Below are 24,857 nucleotides of genomic sequence, written 5' to 3'. Positions count from 1 at the left end.
AGATGAAGCATGTACACTAAGTGGAGATTGAACTGTGGTAGGTTGGATCACTGTAACTCTATTTACAGGATTTAACAGGATACTGATTACATTTGTTCTCTGGGGGCAAAACCGAACTATGCTAAGGGTAAATAAACTTGGGGTGAACATTTTAGTTGAATGAGATATCACTTCCTAGAGATATATAACAAATAAATAAAGATACAACCTCATTTAAATGATGACGACTTCAGGGCCCAACAATGTCTTTGTGAACACTACAACATGCTTAAACATGTCTGGGTAATAAAAGTATTTGGAAATTAATTTGTATTTCTATTGATATTTGTCTTAAGAGAGCGTTAATTGATACTTGTTTTATTTGTATAGGTAACATACTGTTCCTAAATAAGTATTGAAAAATATTGAGGCTTGTATTCACTTTAGTTTATATTAACAAAATTGTAATAAAAGAAGTTTAGCATTGGCAGTCTGAATTCAATCTAAAGGTAGCATCTATATTTCATTGAATATTGTCATTGTAAATACTATCCAACTTCTATATTGTGTTAGCTAGCTGTAATTCAGCCCATCAATAGTGTTTTAGTGTCAGATAGTTTACATATTTTCACTCTTTTCATTTTGTTTTATCTTTTATTATGAGATGTTTATATTGTATAATTGTTTATTTTATACTCTTTTTTTATTTCTAATTATTTGCAATACATGTATTACATGCTGCTGCAACAAAATAAATTCCCGATTTTGGATATCGGTATCTTATCTTATATTATCTTATCTTAGCTTTTTGAAAATACATTACAATACATGAATTGGGCAATGCAATTTGAATTGTCACTAGTAGCATGAGCATTTTCTGACAAAATGAAAATGAAAAAGGATTTGAGGTTTTCAAAGTCCAAATTTATGGTTGACAACAATCAAACTTGTAATAAATGAAAATGCAATTCATTTATGGACTTTCCCACTTTTCAAAATGCAGATTGCATGATTGATTTTAAATGTTCACCTAATTAATGCACATGTAAGCGAGAAACGAAATTACTTTTGTCAGATTACATTATGATTTTAATGTAGTCCCCCAAATGCTTCCATACCTACCAGGTGTTTCCCATGAAGTAAAATAACAGGTGGGTGTAATGTGCAGATGAACTGCAGGCTGGGCTCCGGCAGCGGGCTGCAGCAGAGCCCCGCCCCCAACAGCTTGCTCTCTCCGTGTTTCTCTCCAGGACCATGCTCCTCTTCTCCGACGAGAAACTTTGGATTTCACACCGCTAGAGAACATTATTTATTTAACCGGGTTCTACTTTCCTGTTTGGACTTCGAAAAAACATAAACTCAGCCGGAAACGAAGGGCAGGTGAGTAGCCTATCAGCACACAGATCACACCAATCAGCTTTTAGCGATGGACAGTAATTGCTTATGTAAAAAAGAAGCAAGTACAATATGTGTAAAATACATTATGTATTTTCATAATTTGTACATGTCGCCTGTGTGATTTGATATGTAAGATACAGTATTTCAGCTTTAAATACGGAGTTATCTGTATGCACTGTTTAAAGCAGCATATGTGACAGGTGGGCTTACAAAAGGCAAGGCAAGGCATGTTTATTTATAAAGCACCTTTCAACACAAGGCAATTCAAAGTGCTTTACAAAAATGAAAGACATTAAGAGCATTAAGAAACATTATTATAAAAAAATGATATCTAAAAACACTCATTTAAAAGCAACGATATAAAATGACATTTAAAAACACTAATTTAAAAGAAAAGATAAAAAGCAAAGATAATAAAAGTTACAGTGCAGTTTAAGATATGAATATATCAATTAAAAGCAGCGGCAAAAAGAAAAGTCTTCAGCCTGGATTTAAAAGTAGTAAGAGTTGCAGCGGACCTGCAGGTTTCTGGGAGTTTGTTCCAGATATTTGGAGCATAATAACTGAACGCTGCTTCTCCATGTTTAGTTCTGACTCCGGGGACAGAAAGCTGACCAGTCCCTGAAGACCTGAAAGTTCTGGATGGTTCATAATTTAGCAGGAGGTCAGACATGTATTTTGGGCCTAAACCATTCAAAGCTTTATAAACCAGCAACAATATTTTGAAATCAATTCTTTGACACACAGGAAGCCAGTGTAAAGACTTCAGAACAGGAGTGATGTGATCCACTTTCTTAGTGTCAGTGAGGAATGTTGGAGTAGAATACCTCTGCTACGCGCCGTTCGTTGGATGAGGCTGGATCTCTATTAAATTAAGAAAGGAATTGAAAACACCGGAATCAAAGTTATAACAAATTATCTGAGTTTACTTCTAGTAGGAAACCAAACACATATACAAGTTATACAGAGTACCCCGGGTACTCCGGGCTTTTAGATTTGTGATGCGATTCGGATAAATGCATCGGGATCAAACCAACTCATCAAACCAAAAAGAAATTGGACTTCAGGTCTGTGATGCGATTCGGACACAGATATCGGGATCAAACCAACTCACCAAACCCAAAAGCAATTTTACACACACAAACGTCAGTATTTCTATCTGTCTTTGGGGCGGAGATTTGTCGATTCTTCCTTCCCACTTTTCTCCCAAGCGAATCAGAGAAGCCCTGGGGAGGAGCTGTTTAAACTGACCACCTCCTCCAAGCGTCCTGACTGGCTGGATTCGCTTCTGGCCGGGTTCAATAGTTCTCTCCAGGACTTGAAATTCCAAAGTCCCCTAAGGTCAAAAGTCAATTCTTATCTCCGTCCCGATCTCCCCTCCCTACCTTTTCCAGGGGATCTTTTCCTATTTTACGATGTCTTTAACGACTTAGAAACAGCATCTGGCTCTTAGTGGTGATAAGGATCAATGTTGGTGTGTGAAACACAGAATCTCTAAGTCAGTGAATTTAAAAGTGAGAATAACATTCTTTTTCTAAGTGATTATCAAAACCCGTTCAAACAATATATGTTTACTTCAATACAGTGTAGAATCATATCTTCTTACTTCAATCCCTCTTTTGATCTCACCTCACGAGATCAACATATAGCATTTGAAACATTACCACTGTCAATTTTCTTCTTACTGTGTCTGTCCCAACATTTATATAAACCCATCAGAAGTTGGGATATAGAGCACTTTAAACCTTTAGGAACAGTCCACAACAACAACTTCTTATGACAGTGGAGGGAGAATAAAATATGTCTAAAAAGCAAAGTCCTTGTCAGCTGAGTCATCTTTACTCTTCCCTCAATGGTGGAACTGATGAGTCTAACACACAGTGAGCAGATACAAGGCACACAACAACAACCACATGTCACCAAAATGGCAATAAAAGTAGCCACAGAAATCAGAAAAGACATTATCATACTTTTCCCTCTTTTGGTAACACATAGTTCTGTAGAATAAAAAATACAAATCCCTTACATTATGGGATATAAAAATAAAGTTGAAAGTTCCTCAAAAAAAATGGATTGTTCAGACAAAGTTCCACACCGGCTATATCAACCTGTTTCAGCGGGAAATGGAGTTCCCTGTGCCGTCTTGGTTTGCCATGTCTTCGTCCCCCCAGCCCGCTGACGGCGGCTTCTGGGGTGCCTGCTAGAGAGATGTGGCCTGATTGTCCTCCCCCGGCCCGCTGATGGCGGCTTCCGGGTCGATGCTGGAGAGATGTCCTCCCGATCCTCCTCCTCCGGTCTGCTGATGGCGCCTCCTGGGTCGACTGTTGGAGAGATGTCCTGATCCTCCTCCTCCGGCCCGCTGATGGCGCCTCCTGGGTCGACTGCCTTGACGAGAGCCAGATCTGTTCTGATGTCGTCCAGGGTCCTCGCGACGAGGGCCAACTCTGTCCTGATGTCGTCCAGGGTCCTCGCGACGAGGGCCAACTCTGTCCTGATGTCGTCCAGGGTCCTCGCAGGTGTTTTTCCCGACCGCAGACTGGCTCCAGTGGTACCAGTTGTCTCCCTTTCCATCTAGGCGAACGGCATGAGAGGTCCCCTCCAACCAGACGTAATCTGCTGTGTTGGCCTTGTGTTTCTCGGGTCCCCCTTTTGACGTCAGCAGCCTGTGTGGAGAAGTCTCATACCAAGCCCTTAAGTTGCTGGAAATATGGTTTTGAAATCATCTCAAAAAATAAAAATCAAAAATCAAAATCAAAAATCAAAATAAAAATCAAAAATAGAACAAAAATAAAAATAAAACAAAAAAAGGAACAAACTAACAAAACAAAAAATAACCAAAGCTAGATTATTTTAAATGTATCAATTTCTCTTAAAAGCAACAAATAAAACAAAACAAAAAATACCATAACTAGTATTTTAAATTGATAAATTTCTCCTCAAAACGTAATAATCTCACATACATATTGTCTGATGTATATCCCATCCTTTTCCCCCTTTTACTGAAATAGAACGCCGTTAACGGTGTTCCTATTTTCAGAAATATCGAGCCTTATACATCAGTTATTTAATATCAGCTATATATTTATTATTACTATTACTTATATATCAGGCATTAAATGTCAGCCTTCTTCCATGATTGACCTCGTCTACATTATCTGACTTATATTGATACGTGTCTGTTTGTATTTATTTAATATACTGGGCAATTATTGATAACTTTTTGAATCTCCCTCTTTTCTTAACAACTTGAGGTATGGCTATTTTGAAATCTGACTTGGTTAAGAGATGATTTGTTTATTGGTGAAAGGAACACTCTTCCCCTCAATGGTGTGGGGGTGGATATTCAGGGAGAGTTCCTTACAATCTCCAGATCTTCCTCTCAGTGTAGAGGCCATAAAACCTTTTAATGGGCTCTGTGGTCTGTTCAGATTTAGATTTTCTTCCTCTCCAGAGGTCACGCCTGTCTTTGACCCTGTATGCTGCTTTGAGTCAGCAGCACCTCACGACAGAGAAAGGGAGATCTCTTCCCAAAAGTGTAAGTTCCCTTTTGAGCAACATAGCTCCACATTTAACACTCCCTGACTTGTTTGTAAAGCATTCTTTAAGGCCTGAATTGAGTCTTCCGTTATGTAACGGAAAATCCCATTTCCAAAAAGGGTCAGTTCAATAGCCCTTATCATATTACCGCTCTGTGCTTGCATGCTAGGACCTATTGTCTTTGCCAGAGCTGCTGCTAGTCTTTCTACATGTATTAGCTCCATATTAGCAGGGTTCACTAACATGGTTGGTTGATCCAGTTTAAGATTTTCAATATCTTCCATTACTATTTCCAACATTCCTTATCCCTGAATATCAGGTCTAACAATGTGTTTTCCTTTAGGAGTATTAGATGGGATACTCATAAGTGGCATTTGTGAGCCCTTATCTCCTTAGGGTGGAGGTAGGGTCTCAGACATTATACCACCTTCTCGTTGCTCTCTGTCTCTCAAGTATTACACAGATTTGACTTTAAAAAAATCACACAGAGCTTCTCATACCTTATCATATCACATTCAGGCAAATTTTTATTGTGCGATGTTTATTTCAACAGATAGCGTGACTTCCAGAAGTAGGCTTCTACAATCTCCTCACGGTGATTGCGACTTCAGGTCAAGAGTTAAAAACTCAGTCAACAAAATCTCTTTATCGTCACGTTTAATGAGCCTGATTATCCCCACAACAGTTTTGTGATGAGATACGGTCGTTCCAAATAATTAGTTGGAGGTCGCGTCTCTCTCCTCCTCTATCACCCACCATATAACAATTACAGACATTTTATACATTTAAAGCACCACGAAAGGTAACCGCATTAATCAATCTTATCATGATCTGCGGGGAATGCAACCCTTTTTTACACCTTTTGCAGTCTTTAATTGACGCACTGCAAGCTAACCGCATTAATCAATGTTATTTTGACTTGCGGGGAATTTACCCCATACATCTTTTACAGCGTTACAGCGTTCGTTGTTAGTGGGTCATAGGACGGGACTGAATACCCGCCTCTTATGAGCACTTTTGTGCCTTAGGTAAGGACTGAACTACCCGACTCTAAGCACTAATAATCTAATTTAACTAGAATATGTATTGTATTTCCCACCGTGACTAAAAACACTGAGAACGCTGCTGACAACTCTAAATGTTTTAGTATAATCAATCACAGATTTTTGATAATCAAAACAGGTGTCTGCTCACCTTTTGTATATGGCGCCTTGGTGTAGTTGTCAACAGTATCTCTGTGTCCTCCCCCCTGGACTGGATTCTGTCCCCTGGCTATCGGTGTTCCTTTCTAGAGATCAGCTCACAAACGTCGGGAGTCACCACTTGTTGGAGTAGAATACCTCTGCTACGCGCCGTTCGTTGGATGAGGCTGGATCTCTATTAAATTAAGAAAGGAATTGAAAACACCGGAATCAAAGTTATAACAAATTATCTGAGTTTACTTCTAGTAGGAAACCAAACACATATACAAGTTATACAGAGTACCCCGGGTACTCCGGGCTTTTAGATTTGTGATGCGATTCGGATAAATGCATCGGGATCAAACCAACTCATCAAACCAAAAAGAAATTGGACTTCAGGTCTGTGATGCGATTCGGACACAGATATCGGGATCAAACCAACTCACCAAACCCAAAAGCAATTTTACACACACAAACGTCAGTATTTCTATCTGTCTTTGGGGCGGAGATTTGTCGATTCTTCCTTCCCACTTTTCTCCCAAGCGAATCAGAGAAGCCCTGGGGAGGAGCTGTTTAAACTGACCACCTCCTCCAAGCGTCCTGACTGGCTGGATTCGCTTCTGGCCGGGTTCAATAGTTCTCTCCAGGACTTGAAATTCCAAAGTCCCCTAAGGTCAAAAGTCAATTCTTATCTCCGTCCCGATCTCCCCTCCCTACCTTTTCCAGGGGATCTTTTCCTATTTTACGATGTCTTTAACGACTTAGAAACAGCATCTGGCTCTTAGTGGTGATAAGGATCAATGTTGGTGTGTGAAACACAGAATCTCTAAGTCAGTGAATTTAAAAGTGAGAATAACATTCTTTTTCTAAGTGATTATCAAAACCCGTTCAAACAATATATGTTTACTTCAATACAGTGTAGAATCATATCTTCTTACTTCAGGAACCAGTGTAAAGACTTCAGAACAGGAGTGATGTGATCCACTTTCTTATACCCCTTTCACACCAACGGTGTTTCAGGGCCGGTTCGGTGCTGGTGCTTGAAAAGCACCGGGTTTTCCTGTTCACACCGCAGCGGAGCAGCGTCATAGCTCCGGAATCCGGTTCGTTTCGAGCACCAAAAAGTTGTCCGTCTAGAAGCAAGAACCGCATACGTCACGCTTACGTCGGAGGGGGGCGAGATTAACCTGAGCTAACACTTAAGGCGAGTACGGCAAATAAAAGTTGTAACAAGCAGTAGTGCTGAGCAAAGTGACTTGAACGCAACCACACACTTGTTAAAAAAAACACACTTTATAAAGTCAGGCAACACTAACCAGGCTTCGTGTGATTCTGTTTATTTGTACCTTACTTTGACCATCCGTTCGCTGTTATTGATCATTGTGGAGAGCAGGCAGACGTTTTGTTTGTTATTATAGCAGCTATCGGATGGAATCAATACATGGGCTGCACAGGTTGTCATGTCCGACTATCACGAGTAGAATCATAATGAAAAATACGTCGGTAAAAAGTGCCTGTAGAAAACTGCTTAGCAAGTAGTCAGTTTAGCTTCGGTTGCTATGCTAACATCACCCATGTTATACCAGAGAAACTTTCATAACAGCGTTGTGATGCCAAACAGCGTCAATTCAGACTGACACCCATTCACTTAAGGGGAACTGGGGATATGTATCAGCTGCTTGTGTGACAGTCAGACAGTGAATACTTTAGAGCCGTGTGAGCTAACCCGGAGCTAACGGGAGAATACACTCGTGGAAGAGCAGCCAGCACTGCAGCGGTCGGTAAATGCCGCTGAAACACATTAATAAACAATGAACCACGGCACTCTGGAGAAAAGTATAAGGTTGGAGAAGTCGTTATTTAATTTAATCTGGCTTCGTATGATTAAAAGCAACGCAGTCCCCGGCCCGTTGTTGTTGTGAGGTGAGCTCCGGCGTTGGGGAGAAACTCAGCGACGTAAACTGTAACGTCATGACGCAGCAGCGGCAGCACCAGTCGGGCTCTGAGCGGTGTGAAAAGAGCCGGCGCTAAACCGAAGAACCGGTTCTGAACCAGAAAAGCTCTAGCACGGAGCTTGAACAGGAGTTGCGTTGGTGTGAAAGGGGCATTAGTGTCAGTGAGGAACCAGTGTAAAGACTTCAGAACAGGAGTGATGTGATCCACTTTCTTAGTGTCAGTGAGGACTCGAGCAGCAGCGTTCTGAATCAGCTGCAGCTTTCTAATAGATTTTTTAGTGAGACCTGTAAAGACACCATTACAGTAGTCGAGTCTACTGAAGATAAAAGCATGGACAAGTTTTTCCAAATCCTGCTGTGACATTAGTCTTTTAATCCTAGATATGTTCTTTAGGTGATAGTAGGCTGCAGTGGCGGCCGGTGGTCTTTTTTTTTGGTGGGGCTCTTGACGTACCGTAAGTGACCTACCCGGGGGGTTTCCCCCCGGAATTTTTTTTCGAGAAATGACCCCTTAAATGATGACTTCTGGTGATGTTAGAGGGGGGGGGAAAGGAGAAATCGAGGCTTAAAAATATGAGAAGACTGATCAATACCTCCATAATCTTCAGTGTGGAAAATATTATTTATCAACCTGAACATCTACTACTTTACCAGGAATTTGTGTTCTCAGAACTGGTCTGTTTTTTTCTTTCTTAAAACTGTTCATGTTTTATGAACCAACACCTTCACCAAGTAGCTTTACAGTGAACTGCATGTGAGATATAAAATTAATAGCATCTTTTCAGTAGCATTAATTATAAATATTTAAGTGGTTCAATACAAGTCACTACAGCATTTCAAACTGAACTGTGAATAAATGCAATTTAAAAAAAATAACCACAGCACAAAATGTCATAAATTGTGTTTTTTCTTTGTTTCTCTGAGGATTATTTACAAACAGGCTTATTTACATATAGCAATAACTCAGAAATGAAAAAGCTACATCGTCTAACACGAACAACCAGTTAGCATAATGATAATATATGTGTTATGTACAATGTAACTGGCAAGGCTAGAGCAAGAAAGAACATAAAGTTTCAAAAGGTTTAAATAACTTCAAGTATCTGTCTTCAGATTACGTGGAGGTTTTAGTCCGATGGGAAGCAGATTTTAAGCGACACCGAAGATAAACCAAAAATGTGGTGGAGCTGCAAACCGTGTAGTGTTGCTGGGACAGAACAGGAGCTATAACCGTTGGAAAATACATCACAGACAATGCAACAAACGTGGAGACAGAACAATCACTTCTGTGATAAATGCCCACTTATTAATAAACTTCTAACAACCATGGGAAACCTCCTCTCTACATATAAAGTGATATCCAAGCATGGGAAACAAAAGACAGCATTTACCTGTTTGCATCCAGCTAGCCAAGCCTTTCTTGTGTACCAGCTACTTGTGAAGCCTCGTGTATAAATTTTGTCTTTTTCACGAGATTGCTGCGATATATTCAAATCGGGTTGGTCCGGTGCAAGGTCTTTAAGCAACAATTTATCTGCCAAACTTCTCCTTTCGAAAGGATTGGAGATTAGCTCTTGAACAGAATTAGGCCGGGACCGAGGTCCGGAGACTCCACCTGCACACGAAGCCATCCTCATCAACTACTGCGTCAACCGGATACGAGTCACTGTCCAAACTACTCACAGACTGCACTGGGCGCTGACATTGGCGCCCGGTGACCGTCATCTTTGACGACGCTGATTGGCTGAAATTATATTTTCGCGGCATAGTTTACACGTTACAGATAGCAACAGTCAGCTGCTGGTGGCTGCTGCTGCACTGGTTGAAGGCTCCTCTCTTAGCGCCCAGACGAGAGAAGGTGCATGGGCAAGGCCAGGCAGGAAACATGTGACTTATCAGTAACTTTAGACATCGTAACACAATTTTAAACGAGATTTTATTGTAGATTATACATTTTACTGATACCAATTATATAATATTTACCTTGTTCATTAAAAATAAAAATAAAAACATATATATTTTTTTAAACATATATTTTTTTTTTAATTTTAATTTTAATTATTATTTATTTTTTTTTTTTTCAATATGGGAAGAGGTGGGGCGGCGCCCCTAGCGCCCCTATGGACCGGCCGCCACTGGTAGGCTGATTTAGTAACTGTTTTAATGTGACTGTTGAAACTCAGGTCAGAGTCCATGACTACACCTAGATTTCTGGCTTTATCTGTTGTTTTGAACATTGCAGACTGAAGCTCAGCGCTAACTTTTATACGTTCTGCCTTGGCTCCAAAAACCATTACCTCAGGTTTATCTTTGTTTAATTGGAGAAAGTTCTGACACATCCAGTCATTGATTTGTTCAATGCACTTACTCAGTGTTTGAATTGGAGCATAGTCGTGTGGTGCAGTGGGTTGTGCGTTGACGTTCGGATCAGCGGGTCATAGATTCAAACCCCACTGCAGTCAGTAGGGATGGGTACCGAGCCCCGGTATTAAACGGGCCCCGGGGCTGAATTATTAAAGACCGTGGTACCGTTAAGCTCCGACGTTATCGGTCTTTTTATCGGTACTGGAGACATCTAAAAAATATGTCATGTGTATTATTGCTACACAAACATTATATTGCAGTTTTAGTGTCGCCAACTCCGTTTCTAATACGCAAAAAGACTGCAAAATGCGTCATTTTTTGTATTTTCGATCTCTCCAATCCAGATGAGAGATCTCTCTCCCCCGCCTGTGTGCGAGGGGGCGGGGCAGTTTACACACACGCAGCTGCTACATGCAGCAACACACACACACGGAGGAGATGGCGGAGAGAACGCGCTCCGAGGTGTGGTTAAACTTTACCCGTCTCGCTCGTTGCCTAAAGTGCAATAAGAGTTTAGCATGTCAGGGCGGTAACACGAGCAGTTTGTCTAAACATTTAGCAAAAGTGCACCACGTTCAGACGGAGAAATGCACCGGGTTCGACTGTCTCTCTAGTAGCTCTGTAGCCCCATCCACGAGTAACGTTTCCACGTCAGGTATATTATGTATGCTAGCAGCAACACACGGAGCTAACTCAATGATTCAAACATGGGTTAATGATTAGAGGTAACTGAGTTATTTAGTTTGTTAAAGTTTCAGCCATTCTGTTCACAGTTCTGTCATCAGATTATTTAATATGATTTGTTAAAACGTTGTTGTTTCTGTTGATGTGAAATATTATGTATTTCATTTAAATAAAAAGCAATGTTAGTTTTGTTCAGAATTTGTTAATTTTCATTTAATTGTTTATTTGAATAGGGACAATGCACATTAATGAACACTTTAGACAAATAATGCTTCAAGTGTAAATATGCCGGATTTTAGCTTTGAGCTAATTTCCATCCGTAGTCCCTGACATACAACATATAGTTAGTTTACCTAATTTTTCTCTCCAAAAGAACCGATAAGAGTACCGTTAAAAGACCGGACCGATAAGCGGTATCGATAAAAGTAGTAGTACCGTTAAAACCTTAACGATACCCATCCCTAGCAGTCAGCATGTCGTTGTGTCCCTGAGACACTTCACCCCAAATTGCTCCTGTGGGGATTGCCCACAGTATTGAGTATGTAAGTCGCTTTGGATAAAAGCGTCTAACAAGTAACATGTAATGTAATGTAGTCTCCTGGTGAAATGGTTATGCAAAAGAGGAATACCAAGAGTTGGCTTCTATCTATTTTCATGGTAGTGTATTTCTAAGAACTGAGAGAATATCAGGGAGGTTTACAAATATGTTGCTAGATAAATGAGGACATTAATTAAAACATTTAACCTAAGTTATAGGAAATTAAAGAATACAGTTTCACTTCAGGGCCACATTGGTTGGTCGGTCGACTTGGAACAATGGGAATGATTGACCTAGCCATGACCTCAGCTCAGGTTATAAGTTTGCACCAATTGTGTTGGATTGGGAAACATATGAAGCTGAATAAGTTAATTGATTTTCAGTTAATTGATTGCAACTGTTTATGATTACATTTTCTTTGTTTATGATTTCCTAAGCGCAAGGAATTATGGCTGAACCTACCAATGATTTAATTATCATTCAAAACATTCATCTTCTACTTAGTATTATATATCTACTATCTAATATATATCATTCCAATAACTTGTATATAGACTCGTACTGCACTATTCCACATACTCACTTTATTTTAGAACTATTTTTCTTTTTGTATTACTTTTAATATCTGTATTATTATGTTGCATTGTTGGAGAAGCCTGTGACATAAGATTTTCAACGACATAATTACTCTGTAGCTATGTTAGTTTGACAATAAAGAACCTTGAACCTTGAATTATCGATTCATGTCCTGATTGTATCTTTTTTTGTTCTTTAAAATGTCAGAAATGGTGAAAAGCATCCATGGTAGTTTTTCAAAATTGAAGGTGATGTCTTGTTTTGTCTGTCCAAATTCCAAATATATTTACTTCAACAGGATGAGCAGAAAAGAAGGGAACATTTGCCAGGATAAGATTTAAATAAATCATTATTTATTCGTTTTTCTCTAGATTAATAGAATATTTATTTAAACTGAAATCCATACTTTCTCACGTCCAAGGTGAGGTATTATAATTGATTATTTAGCTAATAACTTTAAAGGTCCCATGTCGTGGCCATTTCTACTGATCATAATTCCATTGTTGAGGTATACTAGAATAGATTTATATTGTGCAATTTTCCAAACTCACATTGGTTTCTCATACAGCATCTCTGTAAAGTATGTGTATTCACTCTCTGTCCTAAACGGCTTGTTGGAGCTCCAGCCCCCCCTCCCTGTGAGCCCAGTGTGCTCTGATTGGTCGGGACATTGCGAGGCTCGCTGCTCAGTGAGCTGGCTTACTGGTGTGGTTTCCGGGTCGGCGATACAGCGAGACAGCGCGAAACTCATCCTGAGCACACACAAACACTCACAGCCGAAGTAAAAACAATAAATGTGGCTTGATAATGAGTAAGAAAAAGGTTTATAAACGCTGTGAGAATGGGTCTGCGGAGAGCATTTCTCCGCGATCCCAACTCGTCTATTACCAGCGTTCAGGGAGCTCTATGCAAGTCAATGGGACTCCCTGTTAGTTGAAAATGTACGCTAAAGGTCCTGGTGTGTGAGGAACTCCGCGGATTGGTCCATTTTGGACTAATGGAAAAAGAGAAATCTCCAACGAGGCATTCTGGGGCAGCATAGACAGGTCTTTTCTGTGTTAGAGTTTTACTCGCTACAGGGTGTACTTTGAGGGTTTGTGACTTTGCAGTAGAGATGGGTGAATCCTGATTCATCCGGATCATTAACCCGGATCCTAGTAATGAGCTGGTCGTGACGAGTCTCCCCTCTCGATTAACCCGAGTCCTTTGAGTCCTACACCTGTTAACGTACAAATTAAAACTATAAATTGCGTCACTCGCTACTCTCCTTATAACATGTAAAATCACATTACAACGTACCCCAGTCCATCTGCCTAGCCTTTAGCAAGTAGGATAGCTGCCAGAAGTTATCGTTTGGCTCAGGGGACGCGGATCAGTGAAACTTCCTGCAGACTCGTGCGGACTCAGAGCCGTAACCGTATAGCAGATCCAGAGATCCAGACTCGTCATGCACGAGCATAGCCGCGGGAACTGGGAAGTCATTTTACTTAAGGGGTGCGGACAAAAGTGGGGAGAGATTTCAACGGTAACATGAAGTTTTTCAAATGTACACCATTCGCAGCCCCGCCTCCAGCACCCCTACTTCCCGCGGCTATTGTGCACAAGTCAACAGCAGACTCAGAGATTTGCAAATCCTGACTCACTGTGCAAAACATAGCAGACTTGTGCGGACTCAGAGCCGTATAGCAGCAGATCCAGAGATCCAGCAGACTCGTCGTCATGCAGGAGTCAACAGCAGACTCAGATTCGCCAAATCGCAAAATAACCCTTTTTTTTCGTGATCAACATTTTTTATTAAAGCAAAATACACTGTGTAGCGGAGGTTAATGTAACGTCAGTTTAATATGCTCGTGAAATGCAACAACTATTCGGTTTCACCGGTAGGATTTCTACGCTCTTGGTGATGCTGACTCATATGACTCAAAGGACTCGTATGATCCGGATCTCTTCAATGACTGACTCAGAAGACTCCGAGTCCGTAAAAGGATCCGGATTTGCCATCTCTACTTTGCAGACCGTTTACATGCAGAAAAACCTTCATAACACACAAGGGGACTGGTAATAACCAGAAAAGCATGACATGGGACCTTTAATATGATATTTCTGAGCCTGGAAAGAGTATTTTCTGACATATTTGCATGAAAATTAGTCAAACGTTTGGTAGATTATCAAATAGTCTTCTGACAGTAGTCGAATCATTGTAGCTCTATTGGATATTGTATCATATTCCTATTCAACACAATTAGTTAGTTACATATATATAATGTTACATAAATGAACTAATTATGATTTGACAAATGTATTCCTGGGCTCTATAGTAAGGAGCCCCCTGAATTTAAAAGCCTAACTGAAAACAACGACTGCTGATACTATACAACCAGACCTGCTTACATCTGATGCTGTTGTTGATGAAACCAAACAGGAAGTCTTCCTTTTTTGGCAATTACAGAAAGGAGTACAATATTTCTCTGACTAATCTTTAGTTTTGTTTGGGAGGTTTATCTTTTCAGTAATATGCCTTCTAGAGGTGAGACTCTACCTGAGCGTGTTTTGGTGCTGACGTGGGTTTGGCAGGGTTGCCTGGTTACGCCACATTCACTGGTGCAGACCTTAGTGTGGTATAATCTCGTATGAGAGTGCCCCCCTCCTTTTATCCCCGACTCAAATTCCACGCTCGGCCTCCGGAGAGCTGGTGTGCGTCACTGCTCAGTTCACAGCTTCAGAGAAGGATTCCAGCCTCCGTTAGTCTTCAGCTGGATGTGAAACATGTTCTTTCTCCTCACTGGAGCGTGGCACAGGGATGAAGGTGTAATGCAGTCCCAGAGAATACTAACCTGTGCATCAACAGTCGATGAAGACTTTCACTGTGGGACAGATGAGCTTTCTATCACAGATCCATTTGAATGCAGTTCGTTTGTTCACATGCACACTGGATGGATCAACAGGCTACATTGTTTTAGTTATACGATTCCACATCACAAACAATGTGTTGGAGCGCTATCAAATAGAAGAGCTAGTGTTACATAGTGATGCAGTGTGTGGGAGAGAAACTCCCTCTGGAGGGAACACAGGGATTTTATCCTTTGCAGACCATTTACATGCACACAAACCTATAGAACACACTACAGGAAAGGGAAAACCTCATCAATCATTGTAATCCTCCACTTATATTTAACTAAAGAAGGATTTTTAAATGTAACTAATTTATTGTGCAGAGCTACTGACAACAATTGGATTACAGCCTTTACAAATCAGGAATAGTTGTATATTTATATTAGAACAAGTATGGGATTTAGACTGATGGTCAAACTAAATTCACTATTGAATTCACTTTGGGCTGACAATTTTATGATTGCAAATCATTTGCATTTGAGTTTGTCCTCAGTTTAAGATTATATATTTCGTTTTTCACAGAGACGCTGATTCGATAATCATTGCTGTCTGAATAAGAGAGTGATGCAGGATTTGTTTTGGTTGTTAATAATTCTAACTATAGTAATTCTCAATTTGATGAATATATTTCATAGACCCTCTGGGGCAGTTTAAACATTTTGCTTCTATCCAATAGCGTGCGGAAAGTGCACAGCAGCAGCTGCTTCATCTCCAGGTCAAAGGTCACTGAGTGTCCTCCTGTGTATGATCCCATACTACTGCAGTGGGACATTTAAAGACATTCTCCTAAGCTCGACAGACACAATTAAATAAAGCAACTGCAGGTCTCTGTGGTGCATCTGTGCAGCATCAGGGGAATGAGTCTGCTAATGAAGACCCCCCCCCCCCAACTCAATTGCTTCCTGATCGGAGCTAGGCACTTAATGTAATTGGCTGGTTTCAGGTTTCACTATGTGTATGTCTCAGTGTCTTTTAATTAGCATAGACCTATTAAACATACAGGTAGATAAAAACTGTTCAACTTTAAACTGAACACAGAATATATAGGATACACACATTATTGTGATGCACTGTTGGAGAAGCCTGTGACATAAGATTTTCAACGACATAATTACTCTGTAGCTATGTTAGTTTGACAATAAAGAACCTTGAACCTTGAACCTTGAACCTTGTCCGTAAAAACGATTTTCATCAGATAGATTTAGTTTGTTGTTGATTTGTTGTTTTGCAATGATCAATAAAAACAACAACTCCAAAGATCCCACACTTCTTCATGAAGTCATCAACATCAGCCTTTATTCTTTTTTCTTCCAACTCCTTTTGGCTAACATTAAATCCTATGCCTGTAACTAGTTGACTGCATGTATGACATTAGGTAAGATGCTTACTGTAACTGGGTTTCAGTACTGATACTTGTTTTTCCCCTGATCTTGTATATTATGTCAAATTAAGTAATTAAATGCATGCATGAATAAACAATGACTATAGTGCTGTAATTAATAAGCTATTGAAGAAGTAGAACACTAATCGTGTGTGTTACCTAGGGGAGAGGTGTTATGGCCTTGGTGACATCACATGTTGTGACTTTAGAGAAGTATATTGTGTTATAAGTACCACCCTGCACTGGACAGTAATTATAAACTGACAAGGAAGTAAGAGGTTGCTTAGCAACTGAACACACAGGTAGGTAATAAAACATATTTGATTTTATTGTACAATAACAGACCTCTGAGTGTTGTTTTAACCGATAATCAGATACACTTTCTGTTCTAGTTATATTAGTGTATGTTAAATACCCCCAATATAACTGAGGTGGAAAAATAATATAATTTGAAAAACAAAAGGTCGATTGACTTCCCCTCCCGTTCTGTTCATATTCCCAGCTTTGCTTTAGATGGAAATCATTTAAAAGTGGCATATTTTTAGTTTAGAGTAATAATATAACTAGACTAGAGAATGCAATTCCTGAAGAAATTGCTAGTGGGAATGCTTTATGCTGAAAAGCTGACGCTGAATTGCTATGCTGAAATATAATGTGTAAGAAGAAAGTGAAGAATTTAGATTGAAATGATACATGAACACTGGGGGCTTGAATGTGTGATAAGAGAAGAAAAGAAAGTAAAAAGGCTTGGAAAAGCAGCAGAATATTTGAACTGCAAACTATTGAACTAACTTGATGGCGAATGATCTGTCGCCATGGCAACGGTATTTGATGACACCCCATAATACGCTTAGATATGTTGATGGCTGCATCGTTACCAAACCTGTTTAGTTTTGGGCTGAACACCATGTTTCATGGCGAGCATTGTGTTGCCATGGCAACGGCATTTGAAGAAATCTCAAAACTGTCCCGTAGATGTCTTCACGGCTGGACTGTTAGCACACATGTGAAGTTTTAGCACTTTTTGAAAATGTTCATAGGAATTATAGCAATATCATGTTTTATTGCAAGGGATGCGTTGCCATGGCAACAGCTTTTGAGGAAAACTCACTAATGGCACATAGACATGTTGAGGGCTGGAGCATTAAATGTCATCTGAAGTCTGGTGCTGTTTTAGACCATTTGCATATAGGTATCATGACAACATCGTGTTTTATGGCAAGGGATGTGTTTCCATGGCAACAGCCTATGGTGAGATCTCAGATTTGGCGTAGAGCTGTTGAGGCATGGACCGGTGATATACAAGCGAAGTTTGGGGGACGATCGGACCGTGTCCATTGGAGTTACAGCGACATCGTGTTTTATGGCGAGGGATGCGTTTCCATGGAAACGGTATATGATGACACCCCATAATTGACGTAGAGCTGTTGAGGGCAGGACCATTAACCATTATCTGAAGTCTGCTGCTCTGAGCATGTCATTTGGAGTTATGACATCATCGTGTTCCATGACACAGGTGTTTATATTTGAGCTAAGACGTGTCCAGAGATCAAAGGTTTCCATGGTGATGTGCAGTAATCAGTGAGAGGAGAGCATTTTCATTGTTCTGAATGAGAGATAAACCTCTTACATGTGAACGTTTTGTTGAAGAACCGTAACAGATATCGGTGAAATTTCAAAGCATCTGAAGTGTACTTTTTGTGTACTTTCGGGTTAATAATGTGGCCTTTTTGGCAGATTAACTAAAGGTGTGCGGCTGCTGTGGTGGGGAAAGATGAGGCTGAACTTACAATGGGGTTTTATGGAGACATGTTGAACGTTTTTGTCACTTCATGCCCTCAAGAGGCATTTTGTATAATTATTTTGCTTAATATTTTTTTTAATTTTTCAAGCTACGAGATGTTTTCCTACGTTTCTCATGAAAAATGATGTCTCAGGAATGTAGGGTTCGGGAATTATGGCAGGTTTAAAAGAAAATATGAAGGCAAAATTAAATCTGTCCTCCACTCTAGCTGTGACATCACACACTCTAAATCTGAAGAAGGCCTCTTTACCAAGGTCTGAACAATGTTTAATATCTCTAAAAGTAAGAATCAGATTTAAAGGTTGTGTTACACGAATAATGTCAGAAAGATGTGTAACATTTTAAAGTTGGAATGAGGTTTCTGAGTGAAAGTATGAAGGAGCAGTTAGCAGTTGAAGTTGCATGAAGATTGTTCAAGTCTGAAGAGTTTCTCCATTGACTTCCATGTTAAAAATGGGATGTGTTATGGGATGTATCTCTGGAATTATGAAAGTTATGAATGATAAAAGTAATAGCCATTGAGTTTCTGCGATGTTGAATGTGGGAGAAGAAGAGGTGCAAAAAATAACCCGGCGGAATAATAAAGAATTTCGTGCGTAGCATAACAGATAGTTGGAATGCTGTATCAGCATTCCCACTAAATAAGCTCTTCTCTGTCCCTGTCCAGTACATTTTTCTTCATAAATCACAAATCAGTTTGACATTATATGTTTTATCAGGTCATTCCCACGCTGTATGGTTCATATCTTAATTCAAATGTAAATAATGTAACCTGTTTTTCCATCATGCAAGAAAAATTAAGGTCGAAATGTAAAAGCAATTTAAATAAAGTTTGTAAATGAAAACAGCATTTTACATTTAATTGAATTCCTTACTCTATATACTATAGTATATTTAGCCTCTCAAAGCTCATTGTTTTGGTTTTACAGCCCATAACTGTCTCAACAATCTCATCATCTTAATTTCCATCCATAGACAGATATTCTTTAGTTAAAATTCTCATATAAACCTACTTTACTCTCACAACCAAGTGACCGTCTATCTAGGGGTGTAGCGTTTAGCTGCTTAAAGCACCCGTCTGCAACACATTTTGTTACTGCTATTGTAATAGAGCGGTGCAGTGATGATGTATTGTTGAAGTACTGAAAGTTAGCATCGCTAGGGCTCCCTCGACAAAAAGCCAATAGGATTTTTCGATTGGATTTTGGAATATTGCTGAAATCAGATCTTTGGCAAACACAACTTTAAGATACTTACACATTTTGTTCAGCAGGATAATTCCCACATAATAACCCCTAATTTCAGGCATCTAACAAAAAACACGTCAAAAAAAATCGGACTTCAAGGCGAGGGAACCGGACGTGGTAAAATGCTAACTAATTTCTGGGTTTCAAAGTTCATTGCTGCACCACTATTTAAATGTGAACATGTTCATTTATTTGACTGCATGTTGAATCAGGGCTTTAAATGATAGTATGCTGAAGGCAGGAACACCGTTGTTTGGCCTGTCTGCTCTCCAGTTCTCACCAAACCCGGCCTCCACTTGTTGTAACAGAAAGTGTATGGAGACAGAGAGTTCTCAGACCAAAGGGCTGCCCATGAACTGCTTCACTGGAATGTGGTAATGAATGTAAATGGAGCAGAGGCTGTAGTATCTTCAGCCACAGCAGATTTGGCATGCCAGTGCTCACCATTTCCACTGAATGACAAGGAAGCTGCTGTCAGGGGACTGTATTCATCTCACTGAGGGGCTCCTGCTCTCACGACTGGGTTTGCCCTCTGCTGAGAGGACTAAGAAATGATTAATATATTCACACAAATCTGTCAGTGTCTCTGATGAGGTTAATCACACACTTGCTGCATTTCGAAATCTGACTGCAAACTCAACACATTTGGCTGTTTGGTTTCTCTCATCAAAACATTTTCTTTGCTTCCCTCTCCAGGTTCATGCTGGCCAGTGGCCAGTGGCCACACAGCGGGGTCCTGATTCATGCTCCCGGAGATCTCTTCCCACACAGGTCAGTAGACTTGCTTCCATTTGAGTCAACAGTTGTCACCAGCCTCCTCATCCTTTTCTGTAATCGAGGGAAGGATCAGGTGACAAACATTGCTTCACAAGGCGATCCATTATTTACCAGCCCCAGTCCCCAACAAGTGTTTCATATCTCCTGACAGTCTAATAACTTCCAGTGAGGTGCTGCTGCCCTCTGGTGACAAACACAGGGTTTACAGTGCTGTTGCAAAGGACCACCAGCAGGCTTTAAATGTTGATATCACTGCTCAGAGCTCAGCTGCTCAACCAACACAGTCTCACTCCCTGATAGTCCAATAGCGACGCTTGGTCAGGGTCCTTTGGCGTGCAGTTGTGACGCACCGAGTCTCCTTCAGCTTCATAGACGGACGCAAAGAGCTTTCAACTGATTGCAATGTATTCCCATCGGCGGCGGTATTTGGCGCTCAGGGAAGCACCGCATCGGTCCATGTCAGCGGCAGTTAAAGGTAATGTGAGCGTCCATTCCCATTGGATAACAGAGGATTTTACACCCGGAAGTAAGTATTCTCCTTACTGTCGATTGATATTACAGTGATATCTGCATTACTCATCAACTCAAAAACACCAGATTATCCTTGTTAATTACACAACATTGATTGGTTTAAATTGTGTGCAATGCTTTTGTGTTTTTCCCCTTGGATTCGGAGAAACAAATATTTTTTCTGAGTTTAGGATGGCAGAATACACTACACTACCCATAATAAACAAGGCAAGGCAAGGCAAGGCAAGGCAAGGCAAGGCAAGGCAAGGCAAGGCAAGGCAAGGCAAGGCAAGGCAAGGCAAGGCAAGGCAAGGCAAGGCAAGGCAAGGCAAGGCAAGGCAAGGCAAGGCAAGGCAAGGCAAGGCAAGGCAAGGCAAGGCAAGGCAAGGCAAGGCAAGGCAATTCAAAGTGCTTTACAAAGCATACATCGTATAAGAGTATAATAAATATGTATAATATCGGTTAAAATAAGTGCTTCAACATAGTTAACATTGCAGGAAAGTTGATTGTCAAGTCCCAAAACAAACCATGCAATATATTAAACGTTAAGTACTTTGTCAGGCTTAATATAGACATGTATTTAAAAGAAGACCTTAACCTAAAATATTATTTAATGTTTAAATAAAGCCTAATTAGTTTGTCTGTTTTGCACATCCTCCTATTAATATCTTTGTACATCCGGCACTAAACTGTTTTATTCTAGATACCATTTACAGTATCTTCTTGATATTTTCTATTCTATATTTCTATCATTGACCTTCTACTTTCCTCCTATTTTGTATATACTCTTAATATTTAAATGTTTTCATAAAATATAACACATTCAAAAGTGCTTTACAAAAATGAAAGACATTAAGAAAAAGGCATTTTAAACAGTCATTAAAAGAGAAGGGTCTAGCTGCGGCCGCGGCCAGTACACGACACTACACGACACGCCCACTACAAGACACGCCCACCTGACACGACACTACGGTGGCTGAGAGACATTACCATACATGGCAGATTAAAAGCGAATTGACGACACTGACGCTGATGCAAGGATATTTAAAGAGACATGAGGTTCAGAGAACAGACAAACAATATGGCGCACCGAGTACAGGTAATTAACGTATTGTGGTTTTAGATATAATTACATACTATTTAGGTTCTCGTTTGTTTGTCGATGTGGCTGTTTAGCGCAGTGTAATTGTGTTTATTTAGCTAATTTGTATTTTAAATATTAAATGTAAAGGAATGGAATACATATAAATATATATATATCTTAGCTCTTAGCTTGACATGCTCGACGTTCAGTTAGCATATATGCTAACTGAACATGCTCGTTCAGTTAGCATGTCAAGCTAAGAGCTAAGATATATGTATATATTTTAGCTTGACAGATGGAACAATGCATGTACTCGCATTTTTACAAGAATCTGATTTTAAATATTCATTGAAGGTGTCTTTCACATTTGAATGTTTTAAAAAAAAAACATGTATTAGCTGCTATACTGACATGCACATATGTATAATTATATTATTATTTTAAGTGTGGTTTAAAGTTAAATGATATATAGTTATTGGGTAGAGCCAAGTAACCCAGGTGGATGCAATCAGGCCTCTGTTTTTAGATGGGGTTTGTGGCCATGCTGTAGGCCTGACATTTAAACCATAGACCGTATATATAAAGATTTAAACTAGCTGAAGGGCTTTCTGTTCGAACCACAGTGACATCTAGAGGTTGTTTTGTGCATAACATGTCAACCAAAAAGGTAGAGCTGGCTGAATCAGATGGAGTTAAACTTTTTTTTTTTTTCAACAAGATATCAAGACACAAAATGTGCTCTACCAAATGGTGGCGCTGGCAGTTAAAGGGTTACCTTCTGAAAGTGAGGAAGTATGACCAGCTTTGTCCCATAGGATTATACAGGCCAGTCCATTGCTGCTTATTTAAGGAGTTAACTATTTCCAATATTAAAGTCACTGAAATTGTATTCTATTTTATTCACCTATAGACAAACAACACAACACTCCGTGATGGAGCACGCCCAGAGCTCAACAAATTGGACTCGGACACCTTCCAGTGTCCATTTTGTGAAAGGACCGGGTCATACCCTGGTCTGATGGCTCATTTGCAGAGCCACCAGAGGGCACTTGTGAAATATGGAGGTAAGTACATCTATAATTCTATATGATCATTGTATACTTCATCACATTACATTACATGTTACTTGTTAGATGTGTTTAATGCCTCACACATTATGGATACATGTGTTATTTCTGTGCCCCAGGACATCCTTGGTGTAAATTCATTTTGAATTATAAATTGAACATTAAAAATTAGATTTATATTCAGGTTATGAAGTGTTAATAATGCTGGAAAAATATCCTTATTTGGGGTAGGCACAATATGAGCATAATCACACATTCAATCTGCAAAAAATCAGTTTATAGGCAAAAATATTATTGTTGGTGACATGATTATTTATTGCTCTCGCACAAACACCTTGTTTCAAATTGCATATTTACAAGAAATTCATGTTGGTTTGTTTCTAGAATCCTCTAAACCACTTTCTGTCTCTTTTTTTTAGGTTATAATGTTTATAAATGCCATCTCAAATGTGTGGCCAGCAGCCATTATCACTGTGGCTTTTGCCCAAGAATCATTGGGAGAAAGGAGATGTTTATTAGTCACTTTAAAAACTGCTGCACTGAACATCCAACTACGTTGGCGGCGGCCCCAGCAACCACAACGACTCCTCCAGTGATGGCCCCGACGGCCGCTCCAGTGATGGCCCCGACGGCCGCTCCAGTGATGGCCCCGACGGCCGCTCCAGTGATGGCCCAGACGGCCGCTCCAGTGATGGCTCCGACGGCCGCTCCAGTGATGGCTCCGGCTGCTGCAGCAACATGGCACAATATTTCCACAGCCCCCAACATTTTGATGTCAAAGCGCAAAACCACAACATGTTGTTTTTGTAGCCTACAACTAAAAAGGAACATTTTTCACATGATGTTCTGTTCAATAAATGTTCATTGAGGAAAACGGTATCAGTGTCTTATTGTATATTCATCACAGTGAATGCAGTGCATGCTGAACTTGCCGGACCATATACTGTAGTTGAAAGTACACAATGAAACACTGGCTTGCTTGTATCAAATCAATACAATTCCCACATGCCCTACCCCGGAACCTGCGGTCTTCAGACTCTGGCCCCCCGCACCAACCTGCGATCCTTCGGGGACAGAGCCTTCAGTATGGCAGCCCCCACTCTCTGGAACGCTCTCCCTGCGGAGATCTGCAACATCCCCACGCTTGACGCCTTCAAAAGGGCCCTCAAGTCTGCCAAGGTCTTTGGCCCCAAATCTATTTGTGTTGTCTGTCTAACTGTTCGTCTAACTGCCTTTTGTTATGTTTGTTTCTACTCCTGTTCTTTTTAAAGCGACCTTGGGTCTCATGAAAGGCGCTATATAAATCCAAGTTATTATTAATACATCATTGGAACGGTAAGAATCTCAGCTACAACACTGACTAAAGCCTTCCCATCTCCAGTATGCCTACATGACAAGCATTTTTATAATATACAGTAAACATATCTTTGACTTATTAGAGAAGAGACAATCATCAAGCCAGATACCAAGGTATTTACAACAGGCAACCACTTCAATTACTTTTCCTTTATGTTATTGTTATTTGGTTTTTATTAGTGCTTTTGTCGTTTTGAAGGAAATTAAAATACTGTATTGAGTTGGTTTCTTCTGTTTTGGAAGCCTTGTATATCTTTTTGGTCTTGTTAGAAATACCCTATGGTAAAACAGTGTTCTAGCAGCAGTTAAAGAAGCTTAGTTTGCTGTCTTAGACTGCCAGATGTATTAAGATGGTTTGTTCACAATTTACACATAAAACCTAAATGTTCATCTGTTTATTGTTCTTCTTCCTTTATATTCAAAGCATGTTGATTGTCTATTGGCTATATCTTGACATTATGTTAATTTGATCATACTTGCCATACATTTATTTTAATTGATGCGATTCCTTCAAAGGTTTTGTAATA

General features: G+C 39.9%; 1 protein-coding gene across 1 annotated transcript in view; it reads left to right on the top strand.

Moving 5' to 3' along the window:
• The first annotated feature begins 20,231 nt into the window (after nucleotides 1-20,231).
• The window catches only part of si:dkey-44g17.6 (guanine nucleotide-binding protein G(I)/G(S)/G(O) subunit gamma-12), a 31,887-nt gene continuing 27,261 nt past the window's right edge, over nucleotides 20,232-24,857 (top strand). The window contains exon 1 of the mRNA XM_034140712.1: nucleotides 20,232-20,307. Within this exon, the coding sequence (XP_033996603.1) occupies nucleotides 20,280-20,307 (28 nt within the window). The 5' untranslated portion in view covers nucleotides 20,232-20,279. The remainder of the gene's footprint in view (nucleotides 20,308-24,857) is intronic.

The sequence above is a fragment of the Trematomus bernacchii genome, unplaced genomic scaffold, assembly GCF_902827165.1.
Source record: "Trematomus bernacchii unplaced genomic scaffold, fTreBer1.1, whole genome shotgun sequence".
In the NCBI taxonomy this organism is placed as follows: Eukaryota; Metazoa; Chordata; class Actinopteri; order Perciformes; family Nototheniidae; genus Trematomus; species Trematomus bernacchii.
The sequence above is the reverse complement of the archived record's forward strand: the minus strand, read 5'-3'. Positions and strand labels throughout refer to the sequence as shown.